The 18876-nt window shown below is 42.5% G+C and overlaps 1 protein-coding gene and 1 long non-coding RNA gene across 5 annotated transcripts in view; one reads left to right on the top strand and one right to left on the bottom strand.

Annotated features, from left to right (window-relative positions):
* LOC146343831 (bifunctional heparan sulfate N-deacetylase/N-sulfotransferase 3) overlaps positions 1–18876 on the bottom strand; it is a 140041-nt gene that overhangs the window by 5656 nt on the left and 115509 nt on the right. For 2 of the 3 annotated variants that reach the window (XM_084855907.1, XM_084855905.1), the window contains exons 8-13: positions 16694–16790; positions 15907–16030; positions 13320–13494; positions 11513–11683; positions 10148–10257; positions 1772–1874 (exon numbers count right to left, since the gene is read on the bottom strand). In XM_084855907.1, coding sequence (XP_084712033.1) covers positions 1772–1874; positions 10148–10257; positions 11513–11683; positions 13320–13494; positions 15907–16030; positions 16694–16790 — 780 coding nt within the window. Of the gene's footprint in view, positions 1–1232; positions 1423–1771; positions 1875–10147; positions 10258–11512; positions 11684–13319; positions 13495–15906; positions 16031–16693; positions 16791–18876 lie in introns of those variants that run through there. The other variant, XM_084855906.1, reaches the window with a different exon arrangement.
* LOC146343832 (uncharacterized) overlaps positions 1–18876 on the top strand; it is a 39842-nt gene that overhangs the window by 16147 nt on the left and 4819 nt on the right. Inside the window, exons 2-4 of one of the 2 annotated variants that reach the window (XR_014792047.1) lie at positions 1282–1309; positions 13330–13523; positions 14848–14967. This is a non-coding gene — a long non-coding RNA (uncharacterized LOC146343832). The remainder of the gene's footprint in view (positions 1–1281; positions 1310–13329; positions 13524–14847; positions 14968–18876) is intronic. The other variant, XR_014792046.1, reaches the window with a different exon arrangement.

Here is an 18876-nt window from a genome sequence, read left to right as displayed (position 1 = left end):
CAGTCCAACACATCTGGAGAGCACCAGGTTGGGGAAGGCTGATCTAGAGGTAACACACACACACGGGAAAGCAGGATGACAACTGCACAATGAAATGCACAGTGTGGATACACAGTCCAGCAGCTGGGCCTGCAGTTGTGAGGCCCTTTCAAAAAGGTTACATCCAGGTGTTTGCATGGAAGCATGGGGAATAGGTTCGGTTACGATGAACCCCTGGTCCCTAAGAGGAATGCTTCTGTTCAAGGTGCCAGTCGGCCTGGGACAACACTCTTGTAGTCCTATTCAGGCCCTGCAGGGGTGGGAAGTTTCAAGAGTGGGGAAGGGAATACCTTTCCCACTCTCCTGAGATCCTTCCTTGCTGTGCTAAAAGGATCAAATAGCAGGTGCTGTGAAAGACTTGTGCATGAGACCTTGGAGAGTTGCTGCCAGAGAGTACACAGAGTATGGAAGGTGGAAGTCATAGCTGTTCTGGACAGATTACTGTAAACTTTTAACAGTGTGATCTTGTGTCTGCTGTAATGCGATGCTGGAGTATATATTTAAAACCACTGATCCTGGTTTAATGCTTCCTAAATATTCACCACTCTTTTGTACATTTCACCAGGGTGGTTAAAGGGTGGTAAATTAAGGGATCTATCGCTTGTGAAAATTTAGTTTAACTGAAATCTAATATATTTTTAGGCCAGTATGTGGGACAATTTCAGTGTCTTTCCTGTACTCCTAGATCCACCCTTGCTAGTGAGTTAGAATGTCTATGTGAAATTGTGTAAGATGTTTTCTACATTTATACAGTAGTGGAACCACTCATGTTCTTGGGGCTTAATAGCAAGATTTTTTCCTTCACTGATCACACTTTATTATGTATGAATAAAGGAGGCCATTTCTCCCATAGTTTGTAAACATAACACAGGTAAGATATTTCACTGGATCAGTTTTTGTAAGGGCAGCAGTATGCTATCTGCAGTCACTCAGAAGCTTTCACCAAATCTACCTCATGTTAAGAAGAATTCTACATTGCTCAAAAGCATGCATAATGCTGTACCCATAACGGCTGATTTAGTGATATATAATGCATTTTCTGTCTTTATGGTGGCTTTCTCTTTATCACAAACAATCTTGTAAGACAGATCTGGAAGAAACTGGAATACACAGTGATATGGAATATGAAGTGAGGTTTCACAGAGCCTGTGGACTTAAGCTTACTTATGTGGAATAGTTAACCCTAATATTTAGCTACCATGTTAAACTGTCTAATGGGTGAATTTTTCTTGTGTCTGGCAGACTCTAGTCCTGGTCCTACCTCATGCATGTGAGTATTCCTAACTTCATTTGTGAAATGTTGAAGGGCATGTGAGGGGAGAGAAGAAGAGTGAGTTCCAAACCTGAGGTCCTTTCCTCTCTCGTCCTTGGTAGAGTAGTTACCTAAAGAATCAAGTTTAGGATACTTTCACTTGTAAAATTCTGTGCCTTTTGAGGCAATAAAAAGTTTGTATAATCATCATATTGAATGTTTTTGTGTTTTTGCAAAGTGTCTTGGAGCTAAATAAAGGACTATTCATTTTTACCACTATCCAAACAGATGGGTAATAATGAAATAAATGACACATTGGGTACAATCCAATTAAAGTTGCATGCTTTAAGTCCCTATTCATTTCAAGAGGAAAGTTAAGTATGAGCTTAATCCCCCCCCCCCCCGAAATCAGTCGGACTTTGAAGTATTTTATCTTTGGCTGAATCTTATCCATCGTGTTTCTGAGGAATAACACCTTACCTCAGAATCCATTGGAGGGTATTTTCTGCCTTTGCTCTTTCCAAGACATTTTGTTTTTCCCTCTTCAAGGAGTTGACACCAGAAGCCTTTGTGCGAGTCAAACCTGAAAAACATAATACCTTTATACACAACGAACAGCATGTCATTCAGAGAATGCGTTTGTTTACTAATTAAGAAAAAACATGAAATGAAGTCTTATGTTGCCTGTTAACTGCCTAAACTGAGAGCCAGTTCATGTGCTGATCTCCAAACGGAGCATTGTGAGTGGAGGCCACAGGCTCAGCCAGGCACTGCTACTGCATTCTGCTGGAGCACCTCCTTTCCAGCTCTCCCTTGCTCCATGCTCCCCACGCTGCTGGCCATTCACCATAGCAGACTAGCCTTTACTTGGCAGAACAAGCAGGAAAGGCACTGCCTGGCATTTGCTTTTTTGTTCTCTTGATATCAGCTGCTCTTGCCTGCAGCTGAGAAGGCAAAAATGCCCTCACCCGGCGCCAGCTTGTCTGGCTAAAAGGGGGGGGGGGCCATTGCGGGCGGGTGGGGTGACATGACGCAGGGGCCTTTGATTGGTGCACCCCAGTGGCACCACCATGCAAGGACGGGCAGGCTGAGTTGCCTTAAACTCAGCCCCCTTCTCAAACTCAGCTCTCTGGCTCAACGCAGCTCCCTCCCACCCTCCCCTAAGCAGTGTGGGTTTATTACCGGTTGCCCTTTGGGAATCATATAGGAATTATTTGCCTCACAGTTCGATTGGCCTATTACTGTACGTCTTTTTTGCCTACGTCACACTGTTTTGCAGGTCGAGTGTGTCCTGTAAGGGAATGTGGTCTTTATCATCGGTCACATTCCAGTTGGCGGCTAGGACGGGCAAAACAGGAAAGTAGGGATGGTGTGCATGCAGAGGCACCTTATGGTGACAGGTGACGCCTGAGGGCCCCCCGAACGGGTTGTGCGGCTCGGCGGGGGGATAAGGGTTGCCTGGGAGACCAACCCTACTCACTCACCCAGGTGTTTTGCGGCACCGGGTTGGGGGTGACACCAGAAGGTCTACCTCCCCCAGAAGGGGCAGTCCGGAGGGATGGCGAGATCACCGCCACCCCTCAGGCTGGGTATGTTTTCGCCCAAGAAGTGCCAGCTAGCTGCTGACACAGATGCCCGTCCTAGTTACCCCTTTGCAGCTATTTCAATAAATGTGGCCCAATTTTCAACCCAAGCTTGTTGTCTGCGTCTTCTTTAACCCATCTCCGCTCGCAAACAGCCAACAACAGAGAGAACAAAGGAGGCGAAAGCCAGGCAATAAATGTCCTCTTCTTTTTGCTGACTAAAAGCAAGGGTGACAACAGTGAGTAGACAAGAATGGCATCAGCTCTCTCCTTGTGAAGTATATGGGGCCAGAGAGGGCTCGAAGGAGGCAATCCAACAACACCTGGCTGTCTGAGCCTGTTACTCAGCCAGCCATGTTTTGTAAGTAGGATGAGTAACAATTTCATGCAAAACCATTGAATGATTCAGCTGTTCATAGATTAGTTTCGCAGGTAAATTGACCTCACTGAGTATGCTTCCTCCTAAGTACATTGGAGGTACAGGATCATCATACAATAGCATTTTCAAAATTCCGTATCATGAAGTATGGCACACAGAAGGGTGACTATGGTGTCAATTCCCACATTTTTGAGATCAAAGGAACCAATGGTCATATTATCACAGCTGTCAAATAGATTGCAGTGAATCAGCAGACATAGATATGGGCTTCTACCTGTCTTTCATAGATGTTTAGAATGCAGTCTGGACACATTAGAAACATACTAAAAACCCATATGTGTCTGCTGATTAATTACAATTTATTTGACAGTCATGAGACCATGACTACTAGTTTCCTTGATCTCAAAAACATGGGAAATGTGTGTGCCATATTTCATGGGATGTGGAATTTCAAAAGTGATGCCATATGATACCCCTGCAATTATTGTGGGAAAATTGGGGAAGCCTATTCAAAGAGGACAACTTTCCTGTCAGTGAACATCCATCAACAGGAATTTTCACACAAAACCACCATATTGATTGTCTGGCTGGCCAGCTATGTGGTCCCTGCAGACATGTGGAAACTTCTATAAGTACCTCATTAAGACTAACGTGTGAACCAGCTCTCACTAACATAAGTATCATTTGTTCCATCCCATTGTTCCTGTCTATCCTTTTATAGAAATGCCCTACCTGGCGCCAGCTTGTCTGGCTAAAAGGGGGGGGGGGCATTGCGGGCGGGTGGGGTGACAAGACGTAGGGGCCTCTGATTGGTGCACCCCAGTGGCACCACCATGCAGGGAGGGGCATGCTGAGCTGCCTTAAACTCAGCTCCCCCTCCCAATCTCAGCTCTTTGGCGCGACACAGCTCCCTCCCACCCTCCCCTTAGCACTGTGGGTTTTTGCCGGTTGCCCCTTCGGTAGCCATGTAGGAATTTTTTGGCTCACAGTCCGATTGGCCTAGGACTGTGGGTCTTTTTCGCCTACGTCACACTGTTAGTTGGGGTGGGTGTGTCCTATAGGGGAATACGGTCTATATCATTGGTCACATTCCACTTGGCAGCTAGGACGGGCAAAACAGGAAAGGGAGTAGGGATGGTGTGCATGCAGAGGCACCTTATGGTGACAGGTGACGCCTGAGGCCCCCCGAACGGGTTGTGCAGCTCGGGGGGATAAGGGTTGTCTGGGAGACCAACCCTCCTCACTCACCCAGGTGTTGTGCGGCACCGGGTTGGGGGTGACACCGGAAGGTCTACCTCCCCCAGAACGGGCAGTCCGGAGGGATGGCGAGATCACCACCACCCCTCAGGCTGGGTGTGTTTTTGCCCAAGAAGTGTCAGCTAGCCGCTGACACAGTTAGATGCCCGTCGTAGTTTGTTGTTGTTCAGTCGTTCAGTCGTGTCCGACTCTTCGTGACCCCATGGACCATAGCACGCCAGGCCTTCCTGTCCTGCGCTCTCTCCCGGAGCGTGCTCAAGTTCATATTCATTGCATCGGTGATGCTATCTAGCCATCTCATCCTCTGCCGTCCCCTTCTCCTTTTGCCTTCAGTCTTTCCCAGCATCAGGGTCTTTTCCAGGGAGTTTTCTCTTTGCATTAGGTGGCCAAAATATTGGAGCTTCACCTTCATTATCTGTCCTTCCAATGAGCACTCAGGGTTGATTTCCTTTAGGATTGACTGATTTGACCTCCTTGCAGTCCAGGGGACTCGTAGGAGTCTTCTCCAGCACCACAGTTCGAAAGCATCAATTCTTCGGCGCTCAGCCTTCCTTATAGTCCAGCTCTCACAGCCATACATTACTACTGGGAAAACCATAGCTTTGATTAGACGGACCTTTGTCGGCAAGGTGATGTCTCTGCTTCTTACTATGCTGTCTAGGTTGGCCATAGCTTTCCTCCCAAGGAGCAAGCGTCTTTTAATTTCATGGCTACAGTCACCGTCTGCGGTGATCTTGGAGCCCAAGAAAGTAAAATCTGTCACTGCTTCCATTTCTTCCCCTTCTATATGCCAGGAAGTGATGGGGCCAGATGCCATGATCTTAGTTTTTTTAATGTTGAGTTTCAAACCAGCTTTTGCACTCTCCTCTTTCACCCTCAACAAGAGGCTCTTTAGATCCTCTTCGCTTTCTGCCATTAGGGTGGTATCGTCTGCATATCGGAGGTTGTTGATAATTCTCCCAGCAATCTTAATTCCGACCTCTGATTCATCCAACCCGGCATTTCTCATGATGTACTCTGCATATAAGTTAAATAAGCAGGGTGACAATATGCAGCCTTGTCGTACTCCTTTCCCAATTTTGAACCACTCGGTTGTTCCATGTCTGGTTCTTACTGTTGCTTCTTGACCCTCGTACAGGTTTCTCAGGAGACAGGTAAGGTGGTCTGGTACTCCCATCACTTTAAGAATTTGCCACAGTTTGTTGTGATCCACACAATCAAAGGCTTTAGCGTAGTCAATGAAGCAGAAATAGACGTTTTTCTGGAATTCTGTTGCTTTCTCCATGATGCAGCGAATGTTGGCGATTTGATCTCTAGTTCCTCTGCCTCTTCTAAACCCAGCTTGTACCTCTGGTAGTTCTCGGTTCGCATACTGCTGAAGCCTAGCTTGTAGGATTTTGAGCATCACCTTGCTGGCATGTGAAATGAGCGCAATTGTGCGGTAGTTTGAACACTCTTTGGCGTTGCCCTTCTTTGGAATTGGAATGTAAACTGACCTTTTCCAGTCTTGTGGCCACTGTTGAGTGTTCCAGATTTGTTGGCATATTGAATGCAGCACTTTAACAGCATCATCTTTTAGGATTTTAAATAGCTCGGCTGGAATACTGTCATCTCCGCTAGCTTTATTGTTACTAATGCTTCCTAAGGCCCACTTGACTTCACTCTCTAGGATGTCTGGCTCAAGTTCAGTGACCGCACTATCATGGCTATCAGGGACATTCAGATCTTTCCTGTATAGTTCTTCTGTGTATTCTTGCCACCTCTTCTTAATCTCATCTGCTTCTGTTAGGTCCCTGCCTTCTTTGTCCTTTATCATGCCTGTCTTTGCACAAAACGTTCCCTTGAGATCTCCGATTTTCTTGAAGAGATCTCTAGTCTTTCCCATTCTGTTGTTTTCCTCGATTTCTTTGCATTGTTCACTTAAGAAGGCCTTCTTGTCTCTCCTTGCTATTCTCTGGAACTCTGCATTCAGTTGGGTATATCTTCCCCTTTCTCCCTTGCTTTTCGCTTCCCTTCTTTCGTGAGCTACTTGTAAAGCCTCATCAGACAGCCACTTGGCTTTCTTGCATTTCTTTTTCTTTGGGATGGATTTCGTTGCTGCCTCCTGAACAATGTTACGGACCTCCGTCCATAGTTCCTCAGGCACTCTGTCTATCAGGTCTAATCCCTGAAATCTATTCCTCACCTCCACTGTATATTCATCAGGGATATGATTTAGGTCATACCTGAATGGTTTAGTGGTTTTCCCGACGTTCTTCAATTTAAGCCGAAATTTTGCAAGAAGCAGCTCATGATCTGAGCCACAGTCAGCTCCAGGTCTTGTTTTTACTGACTGTATGGAGCTTCTCCATCTTTGGCTGCAAAGGACATAATCAATCTGATTTCGATATTGACCATCTGGTGATGTCCATGTGTAGAGTCGCCTCTTGTGCCGTTGGAAAAGAGTGTTTGCTATGATCAGCATGTTCTCTTGGCAAAACTCTATTAGCTTTTGTCCTGCTTCATTTTGTACACCAAGGCCATGCCTGCCTGTTATCCCGGTGATTTCTTGACTTCCTACTTTAGCATTCCAATCCCCTATGATGAAGAGGACGTCTTTTTTTGGTGTTAGTTCTAGAAGGTGTTGTAGGTCTTCATAGAACTGATCAACCTCAGCTTCTTCGGCCTCAGTGGTTGGGGCATAGACTTGAATTACTGTGATGTTGAATGGTTTGCCTTGGATTCGTACTGAGATCATTCTATCATTTTTAAGATTGTACCCCAGTACTGCTTTTCCCACCCTTTTGTTGACTATGAGTGCTACTCCATTTCTTCTAAGGGATTCTTGCCCACAATAGTAGATATGATGGTCACCTGAATTAAATTCGCCCATGCCTGTCCATTTTAGTTCGCTGATTCCCAAGATGTCGATGTTCAATCTTGCCATCTCATGTTTGACCACCTCCAGCTTACCTTGATTCATTGATCTGACATTCCAGGTTCCTAAACAATATTGTTCTTTACAGCATCGGATTTTCTTTTCACCACCAGACACATCCACAGCTGAGTGTCCTTTCGGGTTTGGCCCAGCCGCTTCACTCTTTCTGGCGCTACTTGGAAATACCCTCTGCTCTTCCCCAGTAGCATATTGGACACCTTCCGACCTGAGGGGCTCATCTTCCGGCGTCATATCTTTTAGCCTTGTGATACGTTCCATGGGGTTTTCTTGGCAAGAATACTGGAGTGGGTTGCCATTTCCTTCTCCAGTGGACCACATTTTGTCAGAACTCTCTGCCATGACCTGTCCGTCTTGGGTGGCCCTGCACGGCATAGCTTATGGCTTCACTGAGTTACAAAAGCCCCTTCGCCACAACAAGGCAGTGATCCATGAAGGGGCCATCCTAGTTACCCCTTTGCAAATATTTCAATAAAATGTGGCCCAATTTTCAACCCAAGCTTGTTGTCTGTGTCTTCTTTGACCCATCTCCGCTCGCAAGAATCACCCTCTTCTTACATTACCTTTCTGGGCGGGAGCCACTTGCTTCACACACCATGGGAATAACCCAGGTACTGTGTAAGGAGTCCTTTTGGTGGCTCCTCTCTTATGATGACCCTGCCCCAGTTTTTGGAATAGACAATGTTATGTGGAGGGGGTGGGTAGCCCCAACACAAGCATCTTCTGTGTGGCCTAAGGTTTCTCATTTTACCTTTTTAGTGCAGAATGGTGTAATCTGAAAATATTTATGCAGGATTATGTAATTCTGTGTCTTAAAAGAATTAAGAACTGAGCCATCTTTTCAGGTCTGTGTAAAGCTAATAAAAGCGTTAGATTTAAGGTACTGTTTTGTGGGTTTAAGGCTTTCATACTTTTAAGCAATGGGTAGCATGGAAGCCACAAGCAGCAGGAGATTGTGGCACTTCTGGACAGCAGCAGGAGGGTCCCTGGCTATAGCATGGTCATGCCTTCCACCTGCTTTTCTCATGCTGTGCTTCCTACCGGTCTCCAGACCCAGTAATTGAGAAGCAAACACTCCCCCCGCCCATGGTATACAGATGGGATGCTTGGGTGCTATAACATACATTAGAGTGGCACTACCACATAATTTGGCCTTCATTTCTGATACACTTGCCCCAAAGGTTAGTTGCTACTGGTTTAAGCAAAGATGGATAGTTACCATCTTATATAACTGAAAGGAAAAATAAAAAATTGATATCAAAGACTAAATTAATGCAGAGTGTAATATTGTTGGAGCTATATCAGGACATTTGAGAGAATGAACTACTTTAAATGGAAATCTTTTAACAAATCATTGGCTACAATCAAGGGTAGATGGAACAGAAAAGCATGCCCTAGAATTAAATGTAGACAGTAATAATTCACAGCATCCAGGTCAAGGGCTATGGTGTAGAAGAGGCTGAAAGCTCAACAGAATTACTCTAGGGGTGAATTCGATCCATTATGTCTTTACAATGCACTTGACTTTATCTCACGGAAGATAAAGTCAGTTTTGCCACATACTCTACAAAACAGAACAGCACAATTGACTAAGAGGCATTAAACAGAGAACTGTCTGGGAATAGACACCATTCTTTTTTTTTCAGAGCTTCTTATGAACGTAGACAATGGGATCTCATACAAAAGAGCAGACTAAGGTTATCAATCTAATTTTAAGGGCAAGTGAATACACGTTTAAATCCAAATGGTTTGTGTACATGACTATTTATTATATACACAGTGGATTCTCTATCCCTGACACTGGTATTGTTGTGTCTTTCTAGCAAGTAAAAAGAAAATTGGCTTCTTTCCTTCCTGCGTAGGGATGGTGACTCTTTTGCTGTTGAGCAAAGAGGTGGAAAGGCATTCTACTCTTCTTAGCCATTCAAAAGGCAGAACCAATTTACTGAAGACAGTCCTAGCTTTGTCTGGCATCTGTCCATTCTAGCATAGCTCACCATGTTCATGCCGAAAATGTGATTTATAGAAACAATTTCCCCCCCAGTGATTTTCTCCCCCAGCTAACATTGTGAATTAGTTGAGCTGTAGCTTGTTAATACCTCAAAAAGAAAATCATGATGTCATCAGTTCATATGTAAGTGCAGATTCCCCATGGAAATTAAATGGAGAAAGCTTTTTTTAAAAACAAACATGCATTTGACATTTTCCATTAGAAACAGTGAACAGGTTCAAACAATCATATCTCAGCTTAATGAGACAATGTGTGAATGAAACTTATGTTCACACACACAGCCCATTTGCTCATTCCTTCGTGGGAACCGCGATTAAACCAGGAAGGCTCTGAGTAACTGCAGTTTCCCGTTTCGGGAACTGGGAAACAATGGTTGTCAGCTTTGGAACAAGCCAGGAATTTAACCACAGTTTGAATTTGTTTAAAGATCATGGCGTGTTCTGAAACTGATAACCATCATTTCCCAGTTCAAATAAAATGAAAATACAGTTAATCAGAGACTTTTCGGTTTAATCATGGCTCCCGCTAAGAAGCTGGGTGCATGGACAAAATGCTCAGTCATACCTTATTTCAGAATTTTTCATATCAGATTTGTTAGAAAGATAATCTGAACTGCCTCATTCTCACAATTATTTCTTTTATACTCCTATATTATGCATACTGTGTTAAATAAATCACTGAATTAACTCACGTTAGGGCTTCTGAGTAATTATAATGAGGAGTAACTCCCAGAAACTTCTGTACTTCATCCATCACGATAGCTGGGTCATTTCTCAGCTGCTGTCCATCAATAATTAGCAACTGCATACAAAAAAGTCAGCTATGAGAATTGCATTTAAAATTCATTATATGTCAAACTTCAAGCTTATTTTTTCCCCCCACATATGTGATGCACGATCTCTAAAAGGAAGAGGGGTGCCCCAGGGATCAGTAATAAGTCCATTCATATTTATCACCACCTTTAATGATCTAGGAGAGCAGTAAATGGCTCACTAATTAAATCTGAAATGATATTAAATTGGAAGTTGCTTGGGACACCAGTGATGGCAGAGAAATAAAGCTGAAGGACCCAGAGAAATTAAATCTATCAGTACAAAACTGAATGTGATTTGCCCTGAAAAATGCAACCAAATGCAGCTTTGAAAAAAAAAAAAGAAGCAAACTATAAAACATACATGTGCATATCTTCCTTTTTCAGAATAACAATCAGTTTGGTGACAGTTAATGTCAGAAGGAGATCAGGAAACTCAGTTCGCTGGGCATGTGCCATATTTTAATTGCTTGTTATCCTCTAGGACAACCATGGTTGAACAAGAATCTCTAGGACGTAAAACAGCTGATAGCTGAGAGACCGAGCCTCACTTTCAGGTTGACAGACAGTGAATCATTTACCCTGTGAATTGGACATCATCTTAGCTGGAAGCTGCAGAACAGCAGTAATGAGGACACTGCTAGTGACCTATCCCATGAAACCTCATTGAGCAGGCCCTGCCTGTGGCTCCTAGGACCTCAGTGGGATTTATACGGGGCAGAAAATGAAATAATTTTAAAATGAGAGAAGAAAAATTACTGGAGTATGTCATGGCAAAAAAATGTATAGGTTGCACCAGTCATACTATTTCTCTTATCTTTTGGTGATGAAGCCCCTGCTATTTGTGATAATCAGAGAGACCCAGATGAAGGTTTGGTTAAACAATATATATATTCAAACACAAATTCATAGAGGTGACACACTCTATTTATTTATTTATTTATTGCATTTATACCCCGCCTTTCTCCCTCTCGCAAGGAACTCAAGGCGGCTTACATTATCCTCCTCCTCACCGTTGTATCCTCACAACAACAACCCTGTGAGGTAGGTTGGGCTGAGAGTCTGTGACTGGCCCAAAGTCACCCAGTGAGCTTCCATGGCCAAGTGGGGACTAGAACCCGGATCTCCCGGCTCCCAGTCCGTCACTCTCACCACTACACTACACTGGCTCTACAAAGGAATAACTGAAACAAAGGGAATAATCCAAAGGATATGGAGTGGTTTTCCAGGTATATTGTTGTTTACCTGATAAGGGGGAAAGTAAGTTAGCCATTTTTCAATATGGGCGGCATACCAGCCAGGTACCAGACATTTCTTTTGCAGAGCCTTAAGCTCTGATGAAGCATGATGCCCAGCAGTGATCACTTGATAGAAGGTAAACTTTAGAGCAGCAGGGTCTTTGTGCGATCGCTGATGCTGGAAAAAAATGTTGAAGAAAGAGTACTGTAAAGCAGAGTGGCCAGCTTATAGTCTTTAAAAGGATACTTCTTTGCCTTTAATAGCTGGCTGGCAAGAAGTTCGGTACATACAACCTCTCCATTTCTGAACTACCTCCTTTCACACAGCTACTGCCCCTCTTTGGTTTAGGGCTTGGCAATCCCAGATTCCAAAGTAAGTATATGACAAATAAGCCTCTAGATGTGTTGGATTACAATCCCATCATAGCCAGCCAGCCTGGCATGAGGAGACTTGTAGTCCAACACATCTGGAAGGCAACAGGTTGGGGAAGACTGTGATAGATCAATTCCAGTAAGGATACCATGTTGCTTGCTTCAAGTATTGCTGGCAAGGTATGTACAGAATAACCAGCATAAGATAAAAGAAGCAAAACTATATAATATTTAATGCTAAAATATTTGATGGCTTTTTGGTCTAAACAATCCGATGAGCTGCTTTGTTAAGACATTACCATATCTGATTTGGTGTTAAGGTCTCAGCAAGAGGGCACAATTAGTCCCCAACCCAGGGATTGGAACATAACAACTGTTTTACACACATTATCTCAGCAGTGAGAAACAGGTTGTAGTACTGCTACACCAGTGACTGCCTCCAGCCTCTGCCAATGGCAGTTGCATCCTACAGAAGCTTTGAGGCTGGAAAACCTGTGCACTTGCCTTACGTAGTAGTGATTAGGAGATGGAGGTTTGGTGGACAAGTGTGCCGGAGAGAGCCATTGATTGTTTTGCTCCCTAGGCACATGACCAACCTGTAGGTGTAGCAGCCTAAGTTGCTGTAATGCAGCAAATGAAGATCTATAATAACATGCTGTTGCTCTGCCATGTTTTTCACCAGGGACAAGGACTGTAGCTCAGCAGTGGAGCACATGTATTGCATCAAAATGTCCCAGGTTCAATCCCTGGCATCTCCAGGCAGGGTTGGAAAAGACTCCCATGTGAAACCTCGGAGTGCTGTTGCCAGTCAGTACAGACAACACTTAGCTGGCCGCACCAATGTTCTCATCATACTAGAGTACATATTATAATCAGTATCTGGGTGGGTTAAAGGAAAGGATCACCAGGTCTTCACTGGCAGCTACTCCTTTCTAAACCTATAGATTAGTAAGTGACTCTCCAACAAAGGCTAAAATTCAAACAGTGCTCTATACTTCAGAACTTAATTGGGTATATAATGGATATACCACCATGGTCCTGGTGGTTCCACATGGATCTATGGCCTGATGAGTCCACCTGGAGAACAGCCTTCAGTGTGGTGGCTCCCTTCTTATGGAAATCCCTGCCTCTGGAGGTCAGCCAGGTGCTATCACTGGGTTGTTTTTGGCGCCTCCTGAAAAAAGCTCTTTTTCAGGAAGCTTTCCTTGGTTAACCAGCCTCGGTTTTATTGGCACTCTGTTTTTTAAAGAATAATTTTAATATCATGTTTCATTCTTTTTATCTTTTGTTCATGTTCAGTCTTGTTCAACGCTCTGGAATCTGTTTAGATGTGAAGCAGTATACAAATATTGTTAAATAAATAAATAAATGCTAAAGAAAGCAAATCAAAATAATTTGTTATATATTCATCTAAAACCTGCATTAATTCTTAATTTTTCTACCTGATACCAGGAGTATGCTCGATCTGATGGGTCAATGAGAATGGTGATGATTTTTGCCTTGGGAATCAAAGAAGCTGCTCGTTTAGGGGCTTCTTCAGAATGGAAATAGTTGGCACTCTTCTCAAAGAGAAAGTCCGTGGTGACATTGGATGGTGCAGGAAAGAATTCCATATACCTACAAAAAGAATATGCTTCTTAGAACAGGTTAGACATCCTAAGCACGTTACAGAAATACATTTTTCTAACAAAACCAAGTATGTCTTGTTTATATTTTGTATATGTGAAACTAATCATAGATGTCATTGTCAAGTGAAAGCAACTCAACCTTTGCGCTTGTCCAATAAATTGTATTTGCCAAATAGAAGGTGAGAAGCTTATAAAGCACCCCACCACACATCTGGAATCATATTTTATGGAGACTTCAGAGCAGGACATTTTGTTGATGTGATCTGGCATGTGTTAGATTTAAACTTGCCAGAACCTGCAACCATTCTGACAGGGTTCTGTCAAAGAAATAACAGGGTTTTTTTGGTTTAGGCTTCTGTGGCAGAAAAAAACAAGCCTGCTATCCACTCTGACATCTGTCTCACCAACCTAGTTAGAGTGAACAACATATACAACTGCCTCTGAATCAATATAACTAGTTTCATCTTCTTTCAGTACCGTGGACATATTGATTCACAGACAGTGCGATATGTTGTCCCTGTAAGTATCCTTGTTAAATGTTAGAGTCCATGGTAGACAGTTTGTTCTGGAGAGGAACATTTGAGAAACGTCAACATTCTTTTTCTTTTCAAAATAGAATTTTAGTTTTTTTCTTAAGTACAGTGTAAAAATGCTATACATTATTACTGTTTCATGGAGACTCTTCAGTTGTGCAGTTCATATAGAATTAAAAGTTTTTTGAAAATGGAAGGATCTGAACAATGATGGCCAGACACTGGTCTGTTCTCCCATAATTCTAACCATGGTTTATTTAACCCATAGTTTGTTTGAATCAGTGTTTGTCTGGCAGATGATTGAACAAACCATGGTTTGTTTTCTTAATCCCTTGGTTTTTTGTTTTCCTCCTCCTTCACCCGCTACCTCCCTGTATCTCAAATGCCTTTGTGGCAGTACAGTACAGGCATATAAAGCAGCTGTTGTTTTTTTACCACTCTTGCCTGCTACCTCTGTAGACTGGCAAAACAACCCATGAACAACTCATGGTTCTGGGTTCATGCATAACAACAATCCATGGTTTAAACAACCCAGAGTTCATAACCCAACAACAAGCCATGGCTTTTCTTTCTGGGTTGTCTGTGATTAACAAACCTTGGTTTGTTATGGGTTAGTGTTATGTGCAAACCAGGCCACTGAGTCAGCAGCATCTGACAGTGGTGAACATTGTTGTTCACTATCCAAATGGCCATTTCAAATATCTCCTTTTCCTTCTTCCAGATGGTGTTTATAATAAGAATCCACCACAAAAATTAAAACTACATGACCTCACTTATCCTAAGAATGCTGAATGCTCTTCCTTCTTCAGGTTCTATCTGAGAGGATAGAAATCCATGGGAGTGCTTTCCTGCTAGATTGGATCTCTCCTGGGAATGACCCTTCAGCTAGGAAGTTCTCCTTTTACTTGCTTGAATATTTCTCAGAGGAGGTAAGAGAAGCCTTCTGGAACAGGACATGGGCCTTCTCCCTCACAAGGATTTTATTCCCCACTTCAAATCCATATATTTTTCCTCACGATTAATGTTACGGTTGATTACTAAGTAGAAAACACTGGACACAATCCAGTGGGAAGTTCTACTGATCCAAAGGACAGGAAGACTTTTGCAGAGAACTTAATGATTTCACTGGGTTTGCTCATGTAAACCTCCTAATGGATTGGATTCTCTTGCACTGGCAAGGAGTAAAACACAAAGCTATCTAAAACACTGTTAAGCTCGTTACTCCCTACTTGGTTTTGGCCCAGGGCTGAAGTGGGAGAAAAAGGGAACTGGGATAGTTTCAAAGTAGGAAGAAAAGGAATGGGGTGGTTAGGCTAGACTGAGTTCTGCCCAACTGAAAAGATGGTTATAGAGCATCCCACCCCACTTCACACACTTTTACACTGTATATTGAACACATATAGAAAAGTTTAGAAACCTCAGCATATAAGAAATACAGCAGTGGTTTGTCACTAGTTTCTGCTAACTACTTCAGTGAACAAATAGTGTGTTGCTTCCTTATATTATCTTTTAGGTAGACTCACACTTTTAGCTGCCCAGAGAATACCTCATTTCCACTTAACAACTGAATATCTTGTGACTGAAATTTTACTTAAAGTTCTCTTTCTTTGTACAGTCGGGAATATCTCATTGTTTGAGATATATGCAGGTATTTTCCAAAAGCAAAGGAGAAATAAAAGAAATCACAGATTGGTATTCACTGTACTTATAGTTGAGGCTACATTATTTGCACACACAATATTTTTATAATAAAAGCAGAAATCCATTTCAATCTGCATATATACACACTCACATTAGATATGGTAATGCCATTTTGGTATTGTGCACAGTATAGAAATTTTTAGATTTATACTAGTAACCCATCTTACCAATCAATCCCCCTGTGGTAGTTATTTCTATTAAAGAACTGTACCTCCTCAAAGGTTTTGGGGCTGGGGGAGTTACTAATGATGGAAGGATGCATAATCAGGAACAAATACAAAGCTGTGGTGCCTGCAAAGAGAATAAAAATCCAAGAGCTGAGACAAGACTTGCACATTCTCTTTAATCCTGATTTCATGCGAGGTGCAATAGTTCCTTTTCTTATTTATTTATTTATTTCATTTCTATACTGCCCAATAGCCAAAGCTCTTATAAGCTTATAGTTTTTTGTGAACATCATCCCTGTTTATGCCAGCAAATAAGTTAAAAATCACACATTAAAATGTATGCAAGGCTTTATTCAATGAACAAAAAAGAAGTGCTCATTTTGAGTAAGGTTTCTTGGATCAAGGCTGAGCTGAAATTTATTTAAGCAGCAGCTAACCTGCAGTATCTATACCAAAAACATCTGAGATTTCAAGCATTTGCATTGTACAAAAGGAAGCCAAATGCTGCTAAAGCTTTACAGGGTAAAATTGGTGGAGGCAGACATCTGGGTCAAGCAAGGGAAGAACACAATACTGACAAAGCCTGGGACAGCCTTTTTGATTTGGCATGTTCACTTGGAACTTAACAATTGTGACACATACAGATGTAATGTGGGTACAAGGTCTGTGAAACACACAGTACAGGCTTGGGTTACATTGGATTGCAGCGCAGCTAAGCTCTAGCTCACTGTTGCTGCCAGCTTATCCTTTCTCCTACCAAACTAATTCATATAAAATAAGCTCTCACCAGTTTTCTGGGGTCCAATAACCAGGAATTTTGGTAAACGATCACAGGTTTTTTCTTTAGACCAGATATCTCTGTGTCGCTTGTCATCACAAGGGTTCTACGTTGAGGAAAAAGCAACCCAGCATAATATACTTTTTTTGTTCATCATTGGTCTAAACTGATTAAATGGTCTAGTTCTGTATGCATGTTGGAAGAAACCAAATACTTTTATTGAAAAAAATAAGTCTCTACTTATTAATTGTTGAATGATAAATGCAAAATATTGCTATTGGGAATAATGTTACATTATTATAATCTAAATAAATGGTTCTCTGTGTCTATATATACAGCAATTAGAATAATTTGCAGCACAATCCTATGAACGTTCACTCACAGGCAAGTCCCATTGAGTTACATGGGCTTATTCCCAAGTGTTTATGGGACTGCAACCTTAATTTAATATTTAAAGCTCAAGCTGTGTGTTGTTGTCTGTTTTAGACAGGAGGGTCATATACTTCTATGTGCAGTCTGTGCCTAAGCTATGATGTATTCATTGGTTTGGTATTCACACAACCCAATTTATTTCTTTTAAAGAAAATTATTATCATTGTAACAAATAAACACTAGGTACGGAAAACAGCTTACCATGTAAAAGAAACCAGCTGAATAAACTATTTTCTTCCACTCTAGCTCTCGTCCTAAGACTTTGAATAATGTACAGTTTTTGTGGGCTTAATCCATTTGTGCCCTTCCAACTGCAGAATGGCTTTTGATCCAGAGGATGCTTCTGCTAACAGAAGAGGAGGGGAGGCAATTCTTGCTAATCCCTCTTTCTCCCTGCAACTCCCTGAAAATATGCTCCAGAGGCTACGGGGACCCTCCAGAATAGTGTAAAAGGTAGTGTGGGAGGCTGCAGGAGAAATTGGTGAAAATCGCCTCCCCTCCTCTTCTGTTAGTGGAATCTTCTGCTAGATCAAGGAGTCTTCCTTAAATGGAAGGACTCCTCCTATTTCTGGCAGGGCACCATTGGATAAAACTATATTTTACATGTGGCTAGGTTGTATAAAAGACTTGGCTCTTCTAATTTTTTTTTTTAATTTGGTAACAAGCTACAATAAACAAAACAATACTTTCCCCAGAACATTATATGAACCAAAAAGGAGAACATTTCGAGATCAGGACCACTGCAAATGTTAGGAACAATCCATACACTATTGCTTAAAGGTTCTTATTTATGTTCTTGTAATAATGACTTTTGTCTCCAATAATGAATAAGTTTATCCCATTGTTCTAAGGCATTATTTTTTTATCTCACCCCTCTCAAGGTTTCTTATAAAATGAAATCTTATGCATTGGTTATTGTTGTTCAGTCGTTAAGTCGTGTCCGACTCTTTGTGACCCCATGGACCATAGCACGCCAAGCCTTCCTGTCCTCCGCTGTCCCCTGCAGTGTGCTCAAATTCATACTCATTGTATTGGTGATGCTATCTAGCCATCTCATCCTCTGCCGTCCCCTTCTCCTTTTGCCTTCAATCTTTCCCAGCATCAGGGTCCTTTCCAGGGAGTTTTCTCTTCACATTAGGTGGCCAAAATATTGGAGCTTCAGCTTCAGTATCTGTCCTTCCAATGAGCACTCAGGGGTGATTTCCTTTAGGACTGACTGATTTGACCTCCTTGCAGTCCTGGGGACATGTAAGAGTCTTCTCCAGCACCACAGTTCGAAGGCATCAATTCTTCGGCGCTCAGCCTTCCTTATAGTCCAGCTCTCACAGCCATACGTTGCTACTGGGAAAACCATAGCTTTGATTAGACGGACCTTTGTCGGCAAGGTGATGTCTCTGCTTCTTACTATGCTGTCTAGGTTTGCCGTAGCTTTCCTCCCAAGGAGCAAGTGTCTTTTAATTTCATGGCTACAGTCACCGTCTGTGGTGTTCTTGGAGCCCAAGAAAGTAAAATCTGTCACTGCTTCCATTTCTTCCCCTTCTATATGCCCAGGAAGTGATGGGGCCAGATGCCATGATCTGAGTTTTTTTAATGTTGAGTTTCAAACCAGCTTTTGCACTCTCCACTTTCACCCTCAACAAGAGGCTCTCTAGATCCTCTTCGCTTTCTGTCATTAGGGTGGTATCATCTGTGTATCTGAGGTTGTTGATAATTCTCCCGGCAATCTTAATTCCGACCTGTGATTCATCCAACCCAGTGTT

This window comes from Heloderma suspectum, chromosome 5 (genome assembly GCF_057233095.1).
Source record: "Heloderma suspectum isolate Gila_16-S chromosome 5, 16-S_ref, whole genome shotgun sequence".
Taxonomy (NCBI): domain Eukaryota; kingdom Metazoa; phylum Chordata; class Lepidosauria; order Squamata; family Helodermatidae; genus Heloderma; species Heloderma suspectum.
This window is presented reverse-complemented; position numbering and strand designations above follow the sequence as displayed.